The following is a 24,124-nucleotide window of genomic DNA, read 5'->3' on the forward strand; positions in this document are numbered from 1 at the left end:
GGCAGATTTCAGTGAGTCTAAGGCCAGCCTCATTTACACAGTGAGTTCCAAGCCAACCAGAGCTATACAGTGAGACCCTGCCTCAAAAACAAACAGAGGGCTGGAGAGATGGCTCAGTTGTCAAGAGTGCCTGCTGCTCTTCCAGAGGACTGGGTTCAGTTCCCAGTATCCAGATGGCAGTTTATAATTGACTGTAACTCAAGCTCCAAAAGATCCACTGCCCTCACCTGCTTCTGTAGGTACCAGTAATAACAGCGGTACACAGACACACATGTTGGCAAAACACCCCTACACATAAAACAAGATAATGTTTTTTTAAGTGTATTGCCTTAATTCGTAAGTTAAACTGAAAGGGAATATTTCAAATATGAAGTTTTGTCTCTGTGAAACCCATGCTGAAATTCCAAAGTAAAACACTGAAATGCGGATAATGCGAAGGGTTCCAGCATGCAATACGAAATGCCACAATTTTCTTAGCGTTCATTTGAAACAAACCAATTTAGATCAGAAAGCAGCTCATTTTTAGTTTGTTCTTCCTCCTTTTAAAAAAAAATGGATTTAAATGTGCCAACACATTAGCCATCTTGCGGTGGCCAAAATGAAGATGAGACAGCCTTCCTTTTCAAATCCCAGCTTAGCATCCCACTGTGGAACACTCATAAAATTCAAAGCTCACATGCCTGAGCCTTATGTATAAGGATTATTCTGGTACCAAATGAAATCAGCATCCTTGCCTCTGAGAACCAGGCTCTAATCAATTGCAATAATGCAGGTATTCGACCACAGCTGTGCCCATAGCTGATGAGAACACTAAACACAGATCTATCAGCCAACCTAACTATAATTAGCAGTTAGAGTAGCAAAAGCTCTAATAAGAGCCAAATGTTGCTAATATGAAATACACTCACCTTCAAATTTCTCAGTCAAAATTTGCATCCCTGTCCCATACTAAAGAAAGTAAAAAGGAATTTCTCCTATTGTGTAACAAAATTAGATAAATTGCATATGTATAGGATCTCATTCACATTTCTCTCTTACTGGCAACATTTAAATTTATGAAGACGAACAGTCCAGTTCTCTGTACAAAAGCTACTAACTGAATAGGAGGCAGATCATATGTAGACGTTCAGACTGGAGATAGAGGTCACCTAACCCTCTGTCAAGGAAACACTTGGCTCTTAGAGTCCTTTTCACTACATTAGGGCAGGAAGCCAAGCTCAGGAGCTTTACCTTGACTATCTGAATCCCCATTGAGTCGTCGTCAGGATTGCTTCTCTCGTTGAATGTGAAGCGCATGGTTTTGTCCCAGTCGATGGCTATACTGTGCAGATAATGATCTGCCAAGGTCAACCAAACCTAGAGGGTCGCATGAACAAAGGAGGCCGGTAAAGCTGAGTGTCCTGCTTTTATTAGAAAACTAGGATTGCATCCAGGGGGGACCGGGAGCTGCTTAGAGGCCAGGGCTAGCTCGCGCACACAACTCTCGTTTGCTGTATTCAAGTGTACCCTGTGGGGCCTTTCACTCTTTATTGCGGTAGATATTCATTGAGTTTTTACTAGGAGCCAAGTAACAATCTAATCATTAGTAAAGAAAATAACCAGAATTTTTTTTTCATTTTATTCAGGTAATTGAATAGGTTGTATAATTTTATGACTTTGTTTTGCTTAACTTAACTCTTAACTCTAGCTGGTTGGACACCAGCTACTTGGTCACACACGGACCATTTTTCCCCATGGAGGCCTCTGCCTTAAACCTCCCCCTACACACTCCCTCCATAAACTCCCCCTGTCTATTCTGACAGATAGATTCCAGAGTGAATAATTTTTTAAAGAGTCCCTGGATATTTTTACTCCCTTACCTGACCAAGAAAATCTAATTCTGAAAAAATGAATTTCATAAATCCATATTAATCTTCACTTGAGAAAAACTTAGTGCTCAAATTCCAATGTTAAGATTAGATTTATCAATTAGTAACTTTAGAGTGCATTTTTAAAGTCCAGTGTTTGAACACAATTTGGCAGGAATAGTGTTGATTAATATCTCCGGCAGACCTCTAAGCATCAGAATCCTGCCCAAATGCCACTGGATGCCTTTGTGCTTAGATACACATCAGGCAGGTCAGCTCTAACAGGTGTCAGGCCAGCTACCGTACCCGCCACTCCTCCAATTATATGCACAGACACAGACACAGACACACACACACCCGTTCCTCCCAGCCACACCAACTGCAACGCTATCAGTCCAGCCACTTGGGCCAAAATCTCTGGGCACCCTTGGTGTCCCATTTACATCTTATTTTCAGTCTCCTGGGCATTGATCTCAGCTCAGGCTTCAAAACACATCCGGAATCCAGCCCTTATCACCGTCTCCACGACCACCACCCTGGCCCGTTTCCTGCCTGAATTAAGGTCATCTACTTGCCTTCTGATTTGCGCCCTCACATTTCATGTGTTCATCGGGAGACAGAGCAGCCCGTTTGAGTAGTCTGCTCGGAACTTCCTCTCTCACACTGACGCAGGGGAGCCCTCATGCTTTCCCGGCCTAGCCACTCACACGCACACCCTCAGCCCCCCAATGTTGCTTCCCCCTGCCTCTATGCACCTCCAGTTGCCTCTTACTTTCATGAGAACGCAACCCAGGTGCTCCCCCTCAGTGCCCTCCTCCAGGCAGCTGCACGGGTGACTTCCAGCTTCCTCTGGGGCCCTACTCACATGTCAACGTCTATATAAAGTTCCACCTCCTTATGCCCATTCTCTCACACTCCCCTGACTCCTTTCTCTGCTTTACGTCTGTCCACAGCACTTATCACGGTGTGACAGACTCTATCTGATTCACTGTAAGTTCCGTGAGGACAAAGAAGTCCATCTGCTGTTGTTCCCACTGCTTCCCTAGCGCCCACAACGGTGCCTGGCATGAATAATAAGCACCCAGGGTGCGATCAACGGAGAATACACTTTTTCACTTCGCAGATATCTCCCCGGCCGGAGTGACAGGCCCTTTGTATTTTAGCCCTGTTGATGCCATTTACCTTTCTCCTCCACTCCTTTGGGATCCCTGTTGACAGCCTGGCAACTGCCTTGAGAGCGTCGTACCACTAGGACCAGAGAGAAGGATTAGTAAAGTAATAAGACGGACCTGAAGCAGCACTTTTCAGGCTTCTTCCATCTTGGCATCTGTGATGGCTAGTTTTATGTCAATGTGACACAAGCTAGAATCACTGGAGAGGAGGGAGCCTCAACTGAGAAAAATGTCCCCAGTATCTGATTGTGGGCAAGTCTACAGGGCATCTTCTTGATTAGTGATCAGTGGGGGAGGGCAGAGCCCACTGTGGGTGGTGCCATCCCTGGGATGTGGTCCTGGGTTCTATAAGAAAGCAGGCAGGGCAGGCTATGGGGAGCAGGCCAGTAATCTACACTCCTCCACGGCCTCTGCGTCGGCTCCTGCCTCCAGGTTCCTACCCTGCTTGAGCTCCCGTCCTGACTTCCTTTGGGGCTGAACAGTGCTGTGGCAGTATAAGCTGAATAAACTTGTTCCTCCCCAAGTTGCTAATCCTAAGTAATAACTTTCCCTAAGATAGCATCCATAGTATGTGAGAAAAGTGACAGAGCACACTGGAGTTCCCAGGGCTTGTCTCCCCAGAAGTTGTCATTCGGGGGGCTGTAAGAATCCCAAGCCTTACATATCTTAACTAAGCATGCTTATTACCCATTTGACTCCAGTAATTGGGGAGAGCTGGATCAAAAGGCCACAACTACTGTGAGTCAAAGATAACAGATCTGTGAGGTTTTAGATTCATTCACACGTGTGGTTTCTAAAGTGAATTTGTAACCATGTTCACCTCAACTTACTCACTTTTTAAATAAAGCATCAATGTATAAAAGTGTGAATTTTTCATTGCAAGTATAAAACCATATTACTTATGCTTTAAAAGTTTACAAAAAAATCTGACATCTCTTGTGTATCAAAACATACGTGAATATTTTCATTTTAAGAATATATGACAGTGTGCCTTGCTGATGCCCCCAAATTTATAAAAAAAAAAAAAAAAAAAAAAAAAGGCAAAAACAAAGTTACCTGCTGAAAACCATTCTGGCCTAAGGATGGCTCAAGTGTGAACTTCAATTTTGTATCAACTCCTAAAAGAAAATTAAGTAGTGGGTTATTTATGGGGGTTATAAAAAAGTTATATTATAAATAAATCAACATTTGTCTCTACTGAATTATGGCAAAAAAAATAACTTTTTTTAAAAATAAAATTTAGCCAATTTCGTTAAAATTAAGACACATTGACTATTAAAAAGAAAAATGACCTAAGGCAATAAAGCGGAATTTTAACCATTGGACAGAAGCCTCCTCAGATGCCGAGAGTAATGCAAAAACAAGAAGAGTCAGTGACACATAGGCTAGAGCCCTGACCTCCAGTATCTCTGGGTCCTAACTCACACTGCCTAGCCTGTCTGTACCGCAGCTCCCTTATCTCTAAGGTGAGGACAGCAACCTCTACCTCAGAGGACTGTTTCAGTGATTGGCTGTAAACCACCTCACCTGAGTAATTGACAGTTATAACACACAGAAGAGGAGTCCTCCTCTTACAGTTTGTTTTTCTGCAACACTTGCATAGACTTAGACAGTGAAGAAAACTTCAAGGGCTGGAGCTGAGGCCTGGCAGAGATCAACTATCTAGCATGTATGAGGCCTTGGGTTCCATTTCCGATGCAGGGGTTGAAGGTACATCGTCATTGGCACTCTGACTGTAGCAAGGGAGGCAGAGCTAGCTCCTGGTGTGTGCAAAGTGAGTTAGAGTCCCAGCTGCACAAAATCAGACTCTGTCTGAACCCCTTCTTTCTGTCTGCTTTGATTTGGAGATGCTAGGCAAACAAACCTGTAGCCAGTACAGCCGAGCAAGTACTCAGCCCCTGAACTACACTCACCACACCTCTTCCTGCTTATGGGATGATTTTTTATAACCACTCCTTTTGATGGCTGCCAAATATTTTAATTCTGTCTTAATATACCCACTCATTGATGATGAAAGTATATTAAATTCTGCCTAGAAAACTAAAGCTAGAACTGAATTCTAATCCTAAGTAATCTACTACTTTAATTTTCTTTGATTTAGATCCCAAATCTATGCATCAGACGTGCATAGATAATAAAAATGCATTTTTATTACTTGTCTTTAGCCTTTGCTCACAATTCTATAATAGAATCCTGTGTGTTGTTATTACAGAGAAATTCCATTACAACTCTTATTACTGTTTAAATTATATAAAAAATAATTAAATCTGAAAATATGATACGTTCTTTTTCTACAGTTTCAAAATAATTTGATAGCATTGTTTGGTTTTTTTAAGACAAAGTCTCATTATTTCACCCCTAATGGCCTGATACTCTCAGTTTGCATCTGCCTGTCTTTGCTTCCTGTATCTGCTAAGTATTGAGCTTACAGGCAACCATCATGCCCAACTTTAAGCTGTGTGTGTATGTGCGTGTGCGTATGAACTCAAGTGAGTATGTCCGAATGTGTATGTGTGTGCAAGTAAGCATGACACTGACTGTCTTCCTCAATTGCTCTATACCTTGTATCTGTTGACAAGTCTCTCACTGGGGAGCTTACTCATGCTGCTAGGGTAATCAATGAACTCCAGTGATGTGGACCCATCCTGCACACACACACACCCTGAACACACACACACACACACACACACACACACACACACACACACACCAATGCTGGTGCTACTGGCTTGCACTGTACAGCTTTTATGTAGGTTCTCAGCATGCAAACTCGGGTCTTCATGCTTGCATAGCAAGCACTTTGCCAACAAGCCATCTCCACAGCCCCTTTAGCCAATTTAAGAAAGATTGCTTGAAAGTCCAAGGGCCAAGAAAGGTCAAGCCTTCTCAATAACATTCAGAAAAATCAGACGATGACGTTGTCACCGCTAAGAAGTAGACTGCAGATTCCCATATTAAAAACCTCCCAACTCCCCCCACTTAGATATTGACATGGATAGGAACACTTTGAGACTGGCATGTGTAGGAATAATCCTCAGGACTTTAAAAAAAATAAAATAAACTGGCCTTTTCAAAGACATAAATAGGGATCCAGAAGCAGGAAGGACATGTCTGGATTGCCCAGGCCCATGACTGTAAGCAGATAGGTGCTGGTGAGGTTGTGATTGTTGCTCCTGCTGTTGGTAGACGTGGAGAGCCCTGCACACATGTTCTGGATACAGGTACTGACACATAGATTTCCTATGTCAAGAACCCAGGGCATCCGACATCTCAAAGCTTTAAAGACAAAGTCATGCTATACCTGGGTAGATGATTTTTTTTTCCTCCAGGAGAATATTAACTACCTGCTGGTTTCAATGAACTCCTGCCTCGTTGTGGGATCAATACTGCCACCAGCTCCAAGCAATGACATGGACTTTGTAGAGTGCTGTCCAGGCCTGGGGTGCTGAATGCAAGGGCTTATAATTATGATTCTTGCTTTATTACAACAAAAACCAGGAAATTCATCCCTACGGTGACTTTGCCACTTCCCCAGAACCACTGGATTCCCAGTATGTTTGACCAAATTACGTTCCTTTGACTTTTGGTGGCCACCTGCTGGGCGTAAACCAGCTGCTTTCCAGTGTTGAAAAAGGCAACTGGAGTTAGTTAGCGAAAACCACAACTGTTTTTCTAATGATCAAAAACGACCCAGGTCTCAAGTGAAACTGATCATTCGCCACCGGCACGCAAAGGCTTAAATCGGGTCATTTTCGCTCTTTTCTTCCAAGGGAAATGAGAGGAGAGGAGGCTTATGTTTCATCTGATAATCACAGCTGTTCTGGATTCAGAAATACAAAACACTATTTAACGTGGGAAGGAGATTTAAAAGAAAGGGGGGAGAGTTAAAAGAAGACGGTGAATAAATACTACAGTCTCGGCAATTAGACACTTGGTGGTGGGGAGAAAAACAAAGAGTCCATGAGGTTCGGAAGGGCAGCGACGCTTTCCACCTCCGGGACCCAATGACACCAGGTCCCAGAAGGAGTGAGGAGCGGGGAAAGGAGGGTACTGTGTAGATCACAAACTGCCTGTGGGCTGGCTGGGGCCACTCCAGGGAAAGGTGAGTGCTGAGCTTAAGCAAATAGAGCTGCGCAGCCAACCCCTTGCCAGAACCCTCAGCGCTCAGGCGCCGGTGCCAGGGCCAGGCTCTTAAAACCCTGAGCAACGATGCCAGGTGACCAAGCTCGCGTGGAGATAGGCAGAGCCTGGAGAGGCAGATGATAGGGAAGGGCCTGTCTTCGCAAGGCCAGGAGGGCTCCTGGACCTTACCTACAAAAGGAGCTCATACCCTCTCCCACCCCAACACAAACACACTACAGGGACCCTCGGGGGAAAGGAGACCTCTTCACCTCTTCACCTCTTCACCTCTTCACCTCATTCGCAGTAGGTACCTTTCCCTCCGACCTGCAGCGTCAAGGCTGTGCTTCAGCCAACCCACACACCTCTTTTGGAGGTCTGACTCCCAGGGAACCAGGAGCACAATAGGTGACGCGGCCTGGGCCGGCTGGGGCAGCCTCCCTCACTCCCCCACCGTGCAAGGACGCCAAACACATAGGCCGCGGGGTAGCTTCTGCGGGCCGGCGGGTTCTCCGTGCCCTGGTGGCCGCCGAACGCACGCAGGCCGGGGGTCTGTTCCCATCCCTCCCAGGCCAACGGTGCTCCTCCGCAGACATCTCAACCCCAGCGCCCATCCGCAGCCCGCGCCTCACCCGGCTCCAAGGTGCAGAGCAACCGGGGCGCGGTCCGCGAGATGCAGCTGCGCTTCTTGAGCACATTGCTCAGGATGGTGCCCACGCCGCCGCCGCCGCCGCCGCCGCCGCCCTGGCGCTTCAGGCATCGCCCGCCACGACGCAGGGAGCCGGTCAGCTTGTCCTGCCGCATCCGAGAGAGAGCACCGTCGGCCGCCCCGGTCCTCGCTGCTGCGTCGGAACCTCTGCGCTCGCAGGACTCGGGGAGCTCAAGCCGGCCAGGCTCCCTGGAGAGCCGCGAGCGAGCAGCCGGAGCTCCGGAGCCGAGAGGATCAGAGAGACGCGGCGGGAGCAGCGGAGCTCGGGGAGGGCGGCTGGCATCTGCAGTGCGGAGCCCAAACGGCTGAGACCGGAGCGGGCTGGGGCGGGGAGGAGGGCGGGGAGGAGGGCGGGAGCGAGCGCGCGGGCGCGCAGAGAAGGAGGCGGCGCCTTGGCACCCAATCCAGGCATGAGCCTGAGCAGGCCAACACGGTCTGGAGCCAGCTCCGAGGACAGAACCCAGAAACAAGGCAGGGGTGTCCCCACTTCCCCTAAGCCTGGAAAGGCTGGAGGGGCCGCAAGTGCAGACAGCTGCAAGTGCCCATCTGATCTGGGCAGCCCAGGGGACACAGGGAGAAGCAGACCCCGGGGCAGAGAAGGCGGCAAATGGTGACCTCAACCTTCAGCCCAAATTGTGTTCATGTCTTTCCTGGCCGCTTAGAGAGGTAAAGATCCATGTTTAATAACAACAACAAAACCAATATCGTTCCTCTTGGGAAAACAGGACCTCAAGAAAATGTTCCCATTGAAGAAGCAGTTTTCAAAAGAAGTGTTTCCGGGGGTGTGGCGAGGCCAGGTTCTTAATTAAGAAGTGTCTGCCAGACACTTCAAGACTCAGGAGAGTCTTGAAAGAGTGTAGTTCTGAGTCAAGGCTTTAGGAGGTGGCCTGGAGAGACAGAATAACTAGAGCAGGACTGGCATCTGCTGGAGGTGGGGGCTCACCCAGACCGTTGAAGGATGATGGCCAGGTCCTCACAAGTCCCGACCCGCCTGAGGCTATCAGTATAGGCGCTCCACCCCCCATAAAGCTGATGCTGGAGCTGCTTCAAGCTAGCAAGCCTACGGAGGCAGACACCCAGGACGTGAGCGCTGCCCACCTGGATGTGGCCCTGCTCACCGGCCGCCGTGCAGCAGCCCTCGCCCAGCTCTGCACTTTTTATTCTTCAGTCGAGGGTTGGGGATAGGGGTCTCTCCCTAAGTTGCCCTGACTGGCCTTGAACTTGTGATCTTCCTGACTCAGCCTCCTGAATAGCTGGTCAGGCCTGGCTTGATTGATATTTTTTTTCTTCTGCCTATATTTCATGTAAAAATAAAATCATACAATAGTCAGATATGGGGGTGTAAGAAAACCTCCCCCAAACCTGTCTTTATGGAATCTTCGATATGTCCCTTTTCTTGTTGCATTCTTTGAATCTCAGCTTTCAAATCTTCCAGAGCTCCAGATAACAGCAAAGTTTGGCTTCATAACAATTTGCAAGCAATCCAGACACAAACTTCTTCCCTAGACACCACATCTTTCCTCTGCCCAAGATCACAGAAGGCCCTCCCAGACTCTTCAGCAAAGTTCTCTGGGAGTACTGGTCAACCAGCTAACCTACATAAACATCCGGTCTTGATCTAACAATTCACCAGCAGAAGGATATTTCCGTTCCTCCGCACATGGGACAAACTGCAAATCACTTCATCTTCTCTTCCTATGGAAATTTCAATGGCTTCCTGCAGCTCCTGGAAGTCACTGATCTGCTCCAGAGCCGCCTTACAGGGCAGTATGTTCTCATTTCCACGTGGTATCAAGTCAACACTTACTTAGTTACGATATAATGTTTGTCCTAAGGCCTGAACTCCAGAGACTGAGTTCATTTTTCCATCTGGATGTTTTCATCAGGAACAAGACAATGGCCCGCAATTATTTCCACAATGATTTCTTCAACTTTCAGGCCATCCGGGGCTACACAGTGAGACCCTATCTAAAAATAAAAGACAAAGAGAAGAAAGTCGTTTCTTAGCAACCCTTGGAGATATAACTTGAGAGTCACCAAAATAGAATATATGTCTAATGTTAAGGCACTTAATTGTGACTCTCCTGTGAGAAGCCCATCCACACTTGAGTGTGTCTTATTCTTTTCCTGAGCCTGACTGACTCTCCCGCTTCTCTCTCTCTCCCTTTAAGCTTATTTACAAACTTTTACTCTCCTTTGACAAGCCTACATCCATACTCTTGGTGTGTGATACATAAGTCCTAAATGTCCCTCCTCCTAACCTTTCTGTTGAAAATCTGTATTAAAATCTCTTTTAATAAACTGTATCTCTGCTTCAAAAAACCAAAAGGTGTTTCGCCATCTCTCCACACCTTTGATGTTCCTGAACTAGCGCTCATCATTGTTGCTATTAGAAAAGAAAAAGTGTTTCCTTTTTTTCCCATATTTACCTTCAAAAAGCAGGAAAATGGGAGCATAAAGATTTTTGTATTTGGTAATTCTTGGGGGGGCGGCACTGATTTTTTTTTTTTCAAAAGAACTTCTTTTTTTAATTAGGAACTCAATCCATTTGGTGTATTTCAAAAGGTGCAATACTTTTTTTTCATTTATCAATGAGATTAATTAGAACTCCCCCCCTCCAGATCAGCAAATGGCAAACAAATACCCTTGAAAGTCACAGTCACATATAGAGTGCATCCTAGAAAGAGGGGCAAGATGGCTTCTACCACCGTCACGAGTTTCCTCAAAGACTGGATCCACTTAGGGGTGGAGAGAAAAGGCAACTTTCAAGAGGGAGTACGTTATTACACTTCTACACTCCTTCCTGAGAGCACCAGGTGGGGACATATTTGCTAAACTAGACCTACGGAGTGGAATGTGGAAATAACCTGTCTTCCTCCCCCACAGGCTGTCCTCTGGTTAACAGATTTTTAAAAACAAGACTAAGAAACAACCCCACATACATCCCAAAAGGAGAGAAGGGTTGGGGAAACAAAACAAAAGACACTAAGATACCCCAGGTTACCCTCCAAAATGGAAGCAGGGAGCAGCTTCCTGCTGCAGTCATCACAAGCATGCCTTGCTTTTAAACAAAACATATGTGGGGATTTGTTGTTGTTGTTGTTGTTGTTTTAAACAAGGAAACAAAAAAACCAACTCATCACTTTTCAGACAATACACAATTATTCAGAATTAACTATTCGGAAGGGCAGGGGCCACACCAATGGGCCTTGTTCCACATGAGCGCATGCAGGTAGACGCAGGGCGTTTGTCATTACTGCAGGAACAAATTTTAATTTTTAATCTTTAGTTTGATTTAAACATTGCTTTTAGTATGATGACAACAGCAGCTGTGCAGAAAGAGCTCCGGAGAGCAGTTCATAGCAGCACACACCTGCGGCTCTTCTTGGGCTCTGGAGACTCCAGAGCAGCCAATATTGCTTCATAAAACACATTGTTTAGGCTTTTCCGTGTGAGCGGAGCACACCACATATTGACAGCCTTCAGATCCCACGCCAGCTTTTCAGCAGACTCTGGAGTGATAGGCTTCTGTTTGTTCTTGGCAAGTTTCTCAATAGTAGAGGGCTCATCTCTGAGATCAACTTGGGACCCAACAAGCAAGAAAGGAGTCTTTGGACAGTGGTGAGTTATCTCAGGCACCTACTTTTCTTTCACATTTTCGAATGAGGATGGAGAGACCACTGAAAAACACACTAGAAAAACAGGTTTGTGGATAACCTAGCAGTCATAGTCTATCATTATCCTCTTGCCCTGCAGTATCAAAAAGTCCAAGAGTATATGGCTTCCTACCAATCATAACTGTGACTGCACAGCTGTCAAAAACCGTTGGTACATGTTCTGATGGAAATTAGTTTGTCGTGTAGCATGTCAGGAGACAAGTTTCACCAATAGCACCATCACCAACAACAACATACTTAATGGTCCGCATTGCGGAAATAGTTTTGTATCCACTTTTAATATTTCAAATTATATGTTGACCTCAGCTTCTCCGACAGGGCAGAACGCTGAATTTTTAAAACTATGAGAGAAGAGGCTAGGGAGAGACCCTGCCTCAAAAAATAAGGTGGATGGAGCCTGAGGAAGAACAGCACCGGAAACTGTCTTCTGACTGTCCATATACACCTGTACACACACACACACACACACACACACACACACACACACACACACAGAAAGGAACAGTGTGGACACAAGAATGGAACACAGAGACGTCTCTAGATCTACCTTAAAAGTTTTGACTTTGAGACAATGTTTATTAAATGCTAACAAATTTAAGTTCTTAAATGAAACTACGTAAATGAATGAAAACAAGTGAACCTAACTGAATATGCCAATTATAGGATAAAAACACAAGAAAAAAAATGCTTGTACTTATACAGAGATATATAGTAAAAGAAAAAATAGAGCTAAAAAAAAGTCTCAATTCTACTCAGTAGTTAGCAATATTGGTGTCTTAACTCATGTGCTTGACGAGAAGGCAAATAACATCAAATGGAGCCAGTATTACATATAATTACATAAAAAGAAATTGATTTTCTTTAAAATATTATAGAATGTTTACTTTTTTTATTTTGAGACAGGTGCTCCTTATATAGCCCAGGCTAGCCCTAAGCTTGCTATCCCCCTCCTTCAGCCTCCTGACACTTGACCTATTTTTAGAAATGGAAACACTGGTATAAACGAACTTTTTTCCTCAAATATCAATTTGCCTGCTGGATCTAAACTGAAGGGCAGCCGACTCCGCAGTAACAAACATCCCAGCATCCAGGTTACCAGCTCCAAAACCTACTCCCCACTAACAGGAACAATGGTTTCCTTGAAAAAAATGACCAACTTGGGCCTGAGCCAGAAATGGCTCACATGAGTCTATAGCATCTTGATTGCCCTTGGGGTGAAAGGGGGTCGCATCACCAGTGCACAAAGGCCATACAAACAGGATCCTCCGGCAAACATGAAGCAACTTCTGGATTTAACTGAAGAAACACTGAACATCTTTTAAGTGCTTCGGTAATGCTACTCTGAATAAGTCAGGGAAAGGAGCCATCCCTGTGACTCCAAAACACCTATAGTCCACACGTCATGGGCTTTGTGAAGAACCTCTAGATTTGAAGATACTGTCCAAAATGGTGTAGCTCAAAATGAAATCTATAGAACTCTGTTAACATGAGGTTAGCTGCTAAATCAAGCCTGGCTGACGTGACATGTGACCTCTGTGGTTTCGGTGCCTCACTAACGTCTTTGCTTTGAACAGGGGAGGACTCTCAAAAAGTGCTGCTTTATGCCAGGTGGTGGTGGCACACATCTTTTATCCCAACACTTGAGAAGCAGAGCTCCATGGATCTCTGAGTTCAAGGCCAGCCTGCTCGACAGGGTGAGTTCCAGGACATCCAGGACTACAGAGAGAAACCCTGTCACGAGATTAAAAAAAAAAAAGAAGAAAAGAAAAGAAAAGGTGTAGCTTTATAAAATGAGGTCAGGTGTCCTCTAGATTTACCTCAGATTTCCCAACCTTCAGCAAGCTCAGGTGCAGTACTCTACCCTTCAGTGGCCTGGTGCTAATACACTGTATGTGCTCATTATCCTTTAGCTTTCTGTAGCCATCCCAGCCTCTCTCAGTTATGCGAAGAACAATAGGAGATGCTGATGTTTTGCACGATGTTTTAGAGGGCTAATGTACTTCTGAGGCTGAAGACGGTGAACTGGCAGGAGTAGAAAGCTCCAGGACAAGTGTTTGATGCACGCAGCCTTGCCTTTCAGAACTCTCCTCAGCTCAAGCCTTAGGAAGCTTTGTGTCTTCCTTTAACAAAGAATGCTATTCACACTGCACCTCGCTGGGCCAGCCTGAGAGGCAGCCTCATGGGCCAAGAGGAGGGGCCTCTGGTGTGGGAAGGACACCCCGAGGCTGTGTGACACACGCCACTCAGAGCACCCCGCACCCTTTGGCTCTGACGTCACGCTCATCAGGCAAACCTCTGATTATCATTTGGCTCCAGAGAGGGCTGCTGCCTGGAAGGGAATGTACTGAACACGGCAAACAGCTGCCACCACCCATGAGTTCAGCTGCCGCTGAGCAGCCTGAAGAGATGGAGGTTCTGGGCTAGCCGAGCTGAACTCCAACCCGGGAAAGGGTGAGCAGCAGTTCAGGGCTGACAAAGACACTTTCCTCTCAAATTCCTCACAATGCTTTTCTTCCTCATAAAGGAGAAGCTTACTTCCCAAATAAACATTCCATTTCATTTCTTTTGGACTACAAAGATACAGAGGCTTTAAAAAAGCTTCCTTGAAATCTTTCCATTGAAAATTGCATAAAAGTTAACACCATTTGTGTGTGTATGTGTGTTTCTACTATTATAGCAATAAATAGCAAAGAAATTAAACAACATTATTTTGTTTATATTGGAGAGGAAAGGCAGGACTGCCAACTTTTGTAGCAAACAGATAATTAAGTTAGTGCTAAAATACAATACTCTAAAAGTAGCCGTGGCACAAGCCCCGTATTATATTTATTATGTGACTCATGGTTTCTTATTTCATGCCTGGGATATTGTTTTCTAAAAGCAGAAGATGTCATCTGAAATCAGCTCAGAGAAAACAAGCCAGTGCGGCCTTTGCCCGAGGCCACCAGCAGCAGGGCCAACCCATCATTAGTCCCTACTCATCAAATGCCCCTTCCTGCCAAATAATGTCAGTGAATTCCCATCTGAACAAGCCACACCTTGGAATTATCAGGGATAGTTACGATTTAAGCGGTGTGTGTGGAAAAGCACACTCTAAACTGTACACCGGGTAAGTCGGATGTGATACGAGAGGTGAGGCTGGGGGATCACAAGTTTGAGGCAAGCATGGGCAGGACAGGGCTAGCCTGAGCTACAAAGTGAAACCGTGTCTCAGCAGGCTCTTTTATACCATGCAAGAGAGTATCCCTTGTATTGTTAAGGAAAGGTTGAACATTTTGAGGAACATCCTAGAGGCTGACTAATGAATTAAAGACCATTTGCTCACAGAGCCCTCGGTAAGCCTTTCAGCCTACGTGCTGAGAATGAGCCTTCTTGAAGAGAAACTTTGCCTTGAGTGGGAGGCGAGCAAGAAGTCTGAAGAAGAGACAAGCCCAACATCAGAAATAAAAGCTGTGTCCCTAGGGGCTTCCAAAAAGGAACTGGTCCTGAGACATCCTCTGATTTCCTATTGCTGTTTTTTTTCTCAGCAGCAAAATCTCAAAACAAAAAGGGCCTACATGCTTATCCTCAGGGACAGAGCAGGCCTGGTGCTGGCAATTACCAAGGAGAAAAGACCCAGGAAGCCTGATGCTTAGAGAGAGGAAAACCACAGGGAACCAGGCTGCTCTGGGTCCCTGGGCCTGAAGCTCATCCCCAGGGATGCTGCGGCTTCACAGCTGCAGAGCTCTTGGCAGTCTCTGAGGGTCAGAGAGCTCTCACGGGTCATCGTATCTAAGGCACCTCATGTGGGGCAGCAGATGAGCACATACATTTTGCAGTCGCTCTTACTAAAAGCAAAGGGCAGCCTGCCAGCATGAAAACTGCTTCTCTCTTTCCCCTTCTCACTCCAGTTACTGATCATCTGTAAACTCATGAGTGGGAAAAGCAACTTTCCCATGTGTCTCCTGGTGTCTGCTACAGGCTGGATCTTGAGTGCACAGGCTTGTGGTCAGAACTATGGAGAGACAGTCATCCTTTGGGAGATATAGTCATTAGGTGCGTGCCCTAGAAAGGGAAGTGGGACTCTGGTCCTTTCTCTTCTCTGCCTTGTAGATTGTGATGTGGAGAGGTAGTTCCTCTACCTCCATTCCTGACTCACCTTAGGCTCAAAGCACAGAGCCAACAAGATCATAGACTGGAGCCTCCAAGACTGTGAGCCAAAATAAACCTTTCATCCTTATGTCTTAATTATCTCAAGTGCTTTGTTATGAGATGGAAACCTCACTAACAGAATACTGGTAGCCAGTTCCCTAGGAAGCTAATATTCTTCTCAAACCTACTTAAAAAGTAAAGTCTTAATAAGTAGTTCCTTCAGTTCATTACCCAAGACTGTGCCCACATATGATGAACACCAGAACTATTTCCCATCACCAAAGAGACACAGGAGCAGAATAACAGGAAGGAATTGAGGGAGAAGGAAAAGAAAAAATACTCCACAATTTCCTGACATGTCGCATAAGGTACATGGAACACTTTACTTCCTTTTTATATGATTTTCCTCATCTTAGTCATGAAAACAGTTTCTCTCTTTAAACGAAGGCATCCTTTAAGACAAGGGGTGTGGCTTTTGCAGTATTAAATGCAGAGAAAAGTCATCATCACACAAAGAACAAAAAGGATCTGAGGTTCCACAAGCACATCAGTCAGCACATCAGTCTTCCACCTCCCCACGGTGCTATTTATGCTTCTCAGAAGCATTCTTCTCAATAAGATTAAAAAAAAAAAAAATACTTCCAAGCAGAAATTCTTCCTAACCATTCAAATGTTCTGGAAGAAGCATTTTAAGAAAAATAAATCACTAATATTTATAGATCAGAAGTTCAAAATTAAAAATATATCTACTATTATAATTTAATTCATAGTGAAGAGTTCACATTTTTTAGCATTATACTGGGAGTGTACCCGGTGCCTCTGCAGCGAGGTGCACACAGAACCTCAGAAGAATAAATAATTATTATTGTGAATTATTCTTCTGACCTCTTATTTTCTGTGAAGCATTTTCTCTCCCCAACATGATTTAAATGATCCACTACAGGACCAGGTGCCTTTACCCAAAACCTTCAGGACCAAAGGTTTTTTTTTTTTTTTTTTGGGGGGGGGTGTTTGTTAATATTTTAAAAATATTTACAAATAGACAGGTAGGTAAGTAGGTAGATAGATAATAGATAGATCATTGATTGATTGATTGATAGATGATAGATAGATAGATAGATAGATAGATAGATAGATAGATAGATAGATAGATAGAATGATGGATGGGTGGATGGATGGATGGATGGATGGATGGAAATACCTTGGAGGTAGACCTCACTCTAAACACAAAGTCCATTTATATTTCTTTCACATGTTATGACTTTGAGGTAACCGATAGAATGCTTTTAGCCTGCCTGTATCTTAACTACGGCCCATCACCTGAGTTCATACGGAATTTTCCACTTGTAGCAATGTCATGCCATTGTACTTTGGAGTATTTCAGATTTGTGATTTTCTAATGACGATGTTCAACCTATACTTGACCAAGGTTTGTGTTGACCATAAAAAGACATCTCTTTTGAGGGTGAAAATGTTGGGGGGGTACGGTATTGTGTATACCTGTGGGGGGGTACCCACAGACACCAGAAGGGGGTGTTGGAGCGTGTGGAGCTGGAGTTACAGGCATTTGTGAGCTACCTGATAAGGGACTGGGATCCCAAACCCACACTCCTGAAAGAGCCATGAACATTCCTAACTGCTGGGCCCTCTCTCCAGCCGACTAGAAGACTCATTGCTTTTGGCAAAACCACTGTTTAGTCTGGCCATGACTAACTGTCTAGCTTGGATTCCCCCAACACAGTACAGAAAACTATTCTATGAGTCTTTTGACCTGGTGAAAAAGAGAAGGTTTCCGGTAACAATTAATGCAGATAACTTCAGCAGCATATTCATCCTGAGACTGAAGCAGGGTACCGACTTTGAAGGACCACAATAGGGGCTGGAGGTATGGTTCTGTGCATAAAGTGCTAGTCTGGCATGCACAAAGCCCTGGGTTCAATCCCTAGCACCGTAAAAGGTAGGTGTGGCGGCACATGTCTGTAATCCCAGACCTCAGGAGGTAGAGGAGGGAGGTTCAGAAGTGTAAGGTCATCCTTGGCTACATGGCAAGTTCAAGGCTAGCCTGTACATGAGACCCTGTCTCAAAAAATTTTTGGTAATAAGAAAGAAGCAGAAAGCGGAGAAAGGTTACAATCAACAAAAACACTGACCTGGCTGTCCTGGAACTCTTATCTCAAAAAACTGAATACATTGGAAGAGACAGTGTAGCTGTATGGACTGACAAGGGGCGTATGAGAGCACACAGGTCTCAGCTAAGACCATCGAGCAGCCACACACTTTGGCTGCAGCAGGCCAAGGTTTCAATTCTAACACTAACATTTGCTTCCTCCATGTCTTTGGGCAGGTGGGCTAGTTTCTAGGCTTCCGTCTCTTCATCTTTATAATGAAAATGTGCGTCATGAATGGCATGACGAAGCTAAGAGTCCAGACCAGCGCTCGCACAAAGCAGGCACACAGGCCACTTATATCCAGGCATCCTTTCTTCCTTTAGTGTGGGCAGTCACTGAAAGGAAAACATGGCGCTGTGAGCAGTACACCCTGAGGCTGGCCCAGTGCAAGAGAGGCCCACCTCCACAGCCCTTCCAACTGGCCAAGCACCTCCTGATGTCCACACCAGCCTCACCTTTTGCTTTTTAACCTAGAGCCCTCACTCACATGGTAGAAATGCAGAGATTTTCTCCTTGTTTCTCCTGAAATGGGTGAATTTGTACTGCATAGTGAGAGCTGTAGTGAAACAGAGGTCAGCAAAGCTGGGGCAGAGGCTGCAGGATAGAATGCTGGGAAAGAACATTCCACGCAAAGTGAGCCCAGTCAGACCAGCATGCCAGCATCCATCCCTCCAGTTCTCTGTGATTAACTCAACTGAGAAGCCAGATTCTGTTACTTCACTAGAATCCCTCAATCCCACACAAATACTGGTCAATTGAAATGTCTAGAGAATTATACCTGGAATTGTTATGTTTTTAAATAAACTGAAATTTAAACCAAAAAAAAGTTCCTTTGGGGGTAAATTCTTCCTCATTGTAGAAGGTTTATGAATATATCTTCTGGTCTTTGCAGGCACCAAGCACGCACCTGGCGGCCAGAAGTAGTGCGTGTGGATAAAATATTCATCTACATAAAATAGAATAAATTTAACTTTTTTCATGTGACCTTTAGGTCACTATTCTTATGCAAGATGGGTACTGAAAGTTCGGGCAGTTAAAGTGTGCCCAAGTCCTCTCTCCCACATGCTGTGCTACTGACTCTTTACGTTCATGTGTTTGAACTGACGTGTTCACGGAATTCAGGGAATGAAAGAGGCCATCGGGTGGAATTCAGGGGAAGAGGGATGGAAGGTAGGCAGTATGAACTGGAAAGGGGGAATAGTGAAACAGGAAGGTGAAATGGGTGGGGTGGGGCATACTGGAGGGAGCCTAGGGGAGGATAACCAACTCTAAAGACCTTTGAAAATGCCACATAAAGCCCAGTACTACTGAAGCTTCCTAAAATATATCCCTATGCGTAGGTACTAGACATGTGTGTGGCGTCACCCTTCAGCAGGGTGACAGCATCTCTGCCAGCTATGAAATGACAACCCCGGGACAGGTCAGAGTTGCTCCCTTTCAAGTTGTTGGGTCATTGGGGTTTGATAGGGCTCCTCAAAACATTACAAACAATTGTTATCTGTAGTGAGAATTTTGGAATTTTGATTTCAGAAATCTTACAAGAATCTGTTTTCATCTTAAGTCCAGGTGTGAGGACGTGGGGCTGCTTTGCAGCAGCAGACTATGACTTGCCTCCTGCTCTTGCAGGGTGTGGCTTTGCCAGCGGCAGACAGTTTCTGTGACTGTGTGATGTCTGGAATTCTGGGAACTTTTCAGAGGGTATATAAATACTAGAGCTCCATCTGTGGGATTGGTGGTTGTTAGTCATTCAGGGGGGTTGTTGGTTGCTATTGGTCACAGTTTGTTAAGTAGTCATGTTTAAAAAAGAAATGAGGAGAAAAGGGAGAGGAGGAGGAAAAGGGAGAACAAGAAGAACAAAAAGAAGGAGTAGAACAAGAACAATAAGAACAATTAAAAGAAGAAGAAAAAACTAGATACCCTGATGGTGAAGATCAAACTTGCCCCAAGGAGCTCAATGTCCCTAATCAGCAGAAAATAGTCTAACAATAATGTCGCTCCCTTTCTGACACCTGACTTTATTCAGGGATCTCTTTCCTGTCCTCTCTTTCCTTTCCTCTTTCATATCTGGTGTTAGGGGTTTGAAAGGGAAGATGAAAAGGGGTAGAGGAGAGTGGAAGAAAGGAGCCCACAAAGTAGCAAACACCGGCTACACTCATTGTTCTTGGCTCCCCTTCATAACTTGATGGTGTGTCCTGTTGCTGAAGTAACAGAACATGGAAAGCTCAAGCTTGTGACAACCTGGAAACTTATGCCTGCTGGCTAGCTTTAGGGCTAGAAGGTGCTGTCCAGGCTGCTGAGGGAGGAAGGCCATCAACAGTCCTCCCCATCTGTGAACCATGGAATGACTAGCATGGCGAGATAGGCTCACTGGTGCAATCCTGGCATGAATGACTGGATTTAAAAGCTCGATCCAAAAGACCAAACCATGCCAGGTACCATTAACTGGGCTCAAAACACATGGCTGGCTAGGTCCTACGCCATAGGAAAGAACCTACCAGTATTCTGCTTAGTGGACATAGTAATAACCTTGACCCCAAGTTCTTCTCTTTATACCCATAGATCAGGGTGTCTCTCAACCCTCGTCGGAGACATATCAATAAGAACAGAGACCTGCAACTTGTCAATGTGCAAAAAATAAGAGACTGCAGATGTCTGACTGTCTGTCTGTCTGTCTGTCTCTCTCTCTCTCTCTCACAGACACACACACACATATACAAGGCTCAGGGATCATCATGGATGCCAGGGTAGAAAAACTGCCAGAGCCAGAGGTGGCACACATCTGCAGCAAAATAGCATGTTCTGGAGGGTTGTTACACCCAGGAACCCTCAACGACCGTGATTGTGTGCACCAAATCAAGCCAGCCAAAAATTTCATCAGGGAAGGGCCGAGAGAGGGGGAAGAGGGGAGGGGGGAGGAGGCTCCTGAAGTCCCTCCGCCCCCCACTGAGGAACTACTGACAACTGGTGGCTGCCAAGGGAAGGGAGTCAGTCTTCATCAGGGATGTGGCCTCCGACAGGCTATCTGTGCTCCAGTGCATGGTCCCACGCCCATACACATACTAGGCTGCAGTGTCTGGACTCAGGACGTGAGCGAGACAGAGAGAGAGAATATAAAGTTGGAGGAGCAAAGTGGCATGGGAAGAGCAGAAGAATTGGAGGGAAGGGAAGGGGCGAGAGGTCTCATCAAAACGCGTTATATGAAGTTCCCAAACAAGCCTTTAGTCTCAGCTCTCAGGAGGCAAAAACAGCAGCTCTCTAGGAGTTTGAGGTCAGCTTGGCCTACATAGCATGTTCCAGGACAATCAAAGCTACACAGAGAGACCCTGTCTTAAAAAAAAAAAAAAAAAATTCTCAAGCACCAACAAAACAATTATAAAAATAAAATACGAAAGGCATTTGCAATGTGCATGACCTGAGGGAGAATGTAAATGGACCATGTTCCTGTCGGGAGTCAAGGTCGGTACAAGTGACCTTGTGCCAAGCTGATAACTTAGTCTTCCATGTAGGGCAGCCCCTGTCACATACACCGCTGTAAAAGAAGCCTGGGGCGGCGTAGACCACAAGTGAATCCTAGCAAACGGCTATATTTATGTTCTAGAGTGTCAAGGTCCACGGAGGCTTTGGCAATAGAAAAGACCCCTCAGGAAGCAGACACCTCCGCAGATGAACTTTCTTGATTCTTTCTCTCTGCTAGAAGCAATGATGCCATATTCTACGTGTGAGCTTAATATAGCGACTGTGGCACCTTTAATTACCACGTCTTTAGTCCCTGCGTCCAACAGAGCATCACTTGGCAGGATGTCAATCTGGCAGAATGCCAACATCAATCATATACGCCAGCTGCTGGGGAGGAAACACATTATGTCTTTAAAAAAAAAAAAATTACCTCTGGTAATTTTAAACATTCCTGGCACTTGATACTTAATGGCAGTTTCAGTATCACTCATCCAAAATGGTTGTGAGCACAAGTGTTTCAAATTTGGTTTTGTTTTGTTTTTTCTGTTGTTCATGTTTATTTGAATATACAGATAATGAGAAACCATAAGGATGCGGCCCACATTTCCTTTTCACTGGAAGGCTGGAAGGTGCGGTATGGTGTCTTCAGTTATCGTGAGGCCACGTATGATGCTCCACACCTACATTCCTGGCATCTGAGAGTTGGAGACAGGAGAATTGAGAGTCTGAAGCCAGGTTAGGCTACCTAGGAAGACCCTGACTCAAAAAAATGAAAAGTTTGTACATAAGATTTATGGGCATAGAGTTTTCTATTTGTATTATCATCATGTGTGAATTTTGGACTTCTGGATTAGAGGTTCTAATCTCTTCATGCCCCTCCCCTTTGAGACAGGGTCTCACTATGCTGGCTTGGCTGGCTACCTGGAAGTTGCTATGTGGGCCAGGATGACTTCAAACTCAGAGAGATACAGCTGCCTCTGCCTCCTGAGTGCTGGGTTAAAAGTGTGCACCACTGTGCCCAGCTTATAGGTGCCTTTTTAACTGTACTTAGAGAACGCAAGTCAGAGTGGGGCTCTGCTGGTGTGACACCTGCCTTAACCCCTGTATTCCATGCCCTGCAGCTCCCATCCCCATGACCAGTTCATCTGTGTGCTTGGATTATTTATATGAAGACTTCTATCTCCTCAATAAATCATAAGTGTCTTTGAACACAAAGACTAATTTTTTATTCATTGTTTCATCTCTCTCCACCCATGCCTGCAGCTATCATGGGGCTGGATACACATTTGCTACCCAGTACGTGAATGTTAAAAATAAATAGAATCAGAAAGTCACCATGTCAAAAAGAGAACTGTGCCTTCCCACTCACTGAAAACTGACTTTTTATTCAATTATGAGAGAAATAAGCAGATGTGTTTATGAACAGTTATTTTAACTAACATTTGTGCAATGAAAAAAAAAAAAGTACACACATTATTCTTAGTCTCCTGACAAGTTTCCAGAATGTGTTATCCTCAGCCATCACACACTTGCCTTGCTCACCCTGCAAATGTGCATACAAAGACTCGGCATGGAAGAGTGGCTAAAAATCACAGTCTAGCCAGTTGCCAGGGCTAGAAGCCTGGCTTCATCACTCAGCAGCAGCACCATTTGGGTAACATCTCAGTCTCATTACCCAGAAAATGAGACGAGTAAAGAACCAACTCCATGGATGTTTTTCTTGGGAGCAAATACGGCAGATAAAACATCTGCTCCATGCCCGACACACAGTGAGCTCTCTATAGAAATATCACTTGTCCTATCATACGCAGGAGTTACTTTTGAAGACTTTAAGTTTGTTTGTTTGCTTGCTTGCTTGCTTGAAGACAGGGTCTCACTATGCAGCTCTGGCTGTCCTGGAACTCACTCTGTAGACCAGGCTGGCTTCAAGCTCACAGAGATCCGCCTGCCTCTCCCTCCTGAGTGCTGGGCTGAAAGGCATGCACCACCACGGTGGCATATTCACCTTATACAGTAACATCACAGATTGCCAGCACTGCCACCAGGTCACTTGAGCTCTTGTACTGTTTATCCACTACTATCCAACTTGACCTGGTGATCTCATCTGAAATGCCAGGAAAGCAATAAAAAAAGTATGCATTTCAACTGACAAATTGGTTACATTTTTTATCTTGATTATTTTTAAGACTTCCCTCAAACGGCATTTGCTACAATGAAGACAAGTCAACATTTTCCTCTTCTTCAAAAGTTAATAAATCCCCAAAATTAATTATCCCATATCCATTGTCTTAGCAAGATCACGGCAAACAGGAAACCAATCTTTCATAGCAGAATCTAAGTGAGTCACTTCCTTTCAATCTTTCTCTCTCTCCAATATTAGAGCTTTTAAACAATGCATATAATTATCAGAAATTGGGTTCAGTCATTTTATTTTTTTAAGTTTGCCAAACACAGCTTACCATTTACTAGGAAGTCTGCTGGTCTTTGGATTTTTTTTTTTTTTTTATTCTTTGCAGTACAAATAAGCTTTCTGGTGTATTCCACATGGCTACGTATACCAACAACAGTTTCCCAAATTTGGGGTTGCAAATATATACTAAAAAAAAAAAAAAAAAAAAAAGAACTCACTTGTTCACAAAGGGGGAGTGAGGTCTGGAGAGATCCTTCAGCACTGGCTGTTCTAGTTCCCAGCGCCCACACCGTGGCTCACAACCATCTGTAACTCCAGTTTCAGGGGGATCCAGTGCCCTCTTCTGGCCTGCATGGGCACCGCAAACATGTGGGGCACAGACACACATACAGGCAAAACACCTACATACATAAAATAAAAATAAATAAACCTAAA

At 44.9% G+C, this 24,124-nt stretch overlaps 1 protein-coding gene and 1 pseudogene across 4 annotated transcripts in view; both read right to left on the reverse strand.

Annotated features, from left to right (window-relative positions):
- Tbc1d30 (TBC1 domain family member 30) overlaps positions 1-24,124 on the reverse strand; it is an 85,399-nt gene that overhangs the window by 33,663 nt on the left and 27,612 nt on the right. For 2 of the 4 annotated variants that reach the window (XM_055626024.1, XM_055626023.1), the window contains exons 1-4: positions 7,771-8,402; positions 4,076-4,137; positions 3,030-3,095; positions 1,231-1,356 (exon numbers count right to left, since the gene is read on the reverse strand). In XM_055626024.1, coding sequence (XP_055481999.1) covers positions 1,231-1,356; positions 3,030-3,095; positions 4,076-4,137; positions 7,771-7,942 — 426 coding nt within the window. In that variant the 5' untranslated portion in view covers positions 7,943-8,402. Of the gene's footprint in view, positions 1-1,230; positions 1,357-3,029; positions 3,096-4,075; positions 4,138-7,770; positions 8,403-24,124 lie in introns of those variants that run through there. The other 2 variants (XM_055626022.1, XM_055626020.1) reach the window with 1 other exon arrangement.
- LOC129690371 (cell division control protein 42 homolog) lies at positions 8,627-11,831 on the reverse strand (annotated as a pseudogene).

This window comes from Psammomys obesus, unplaced genomic scaffold (assembly GCF_907164565.1).
Source record: "Psammomys obesus unplaced genomic scaffold, mPsaObe1.curated_primary_1811, whole genome shotgun sequence".
Taxonomy (NCBI): domain Eukaryota; kingdom Metazoa; phylum Chordata; class Mammalia; order Rodentia; family Muridae; genus Psammomys; species Psammomys obesus.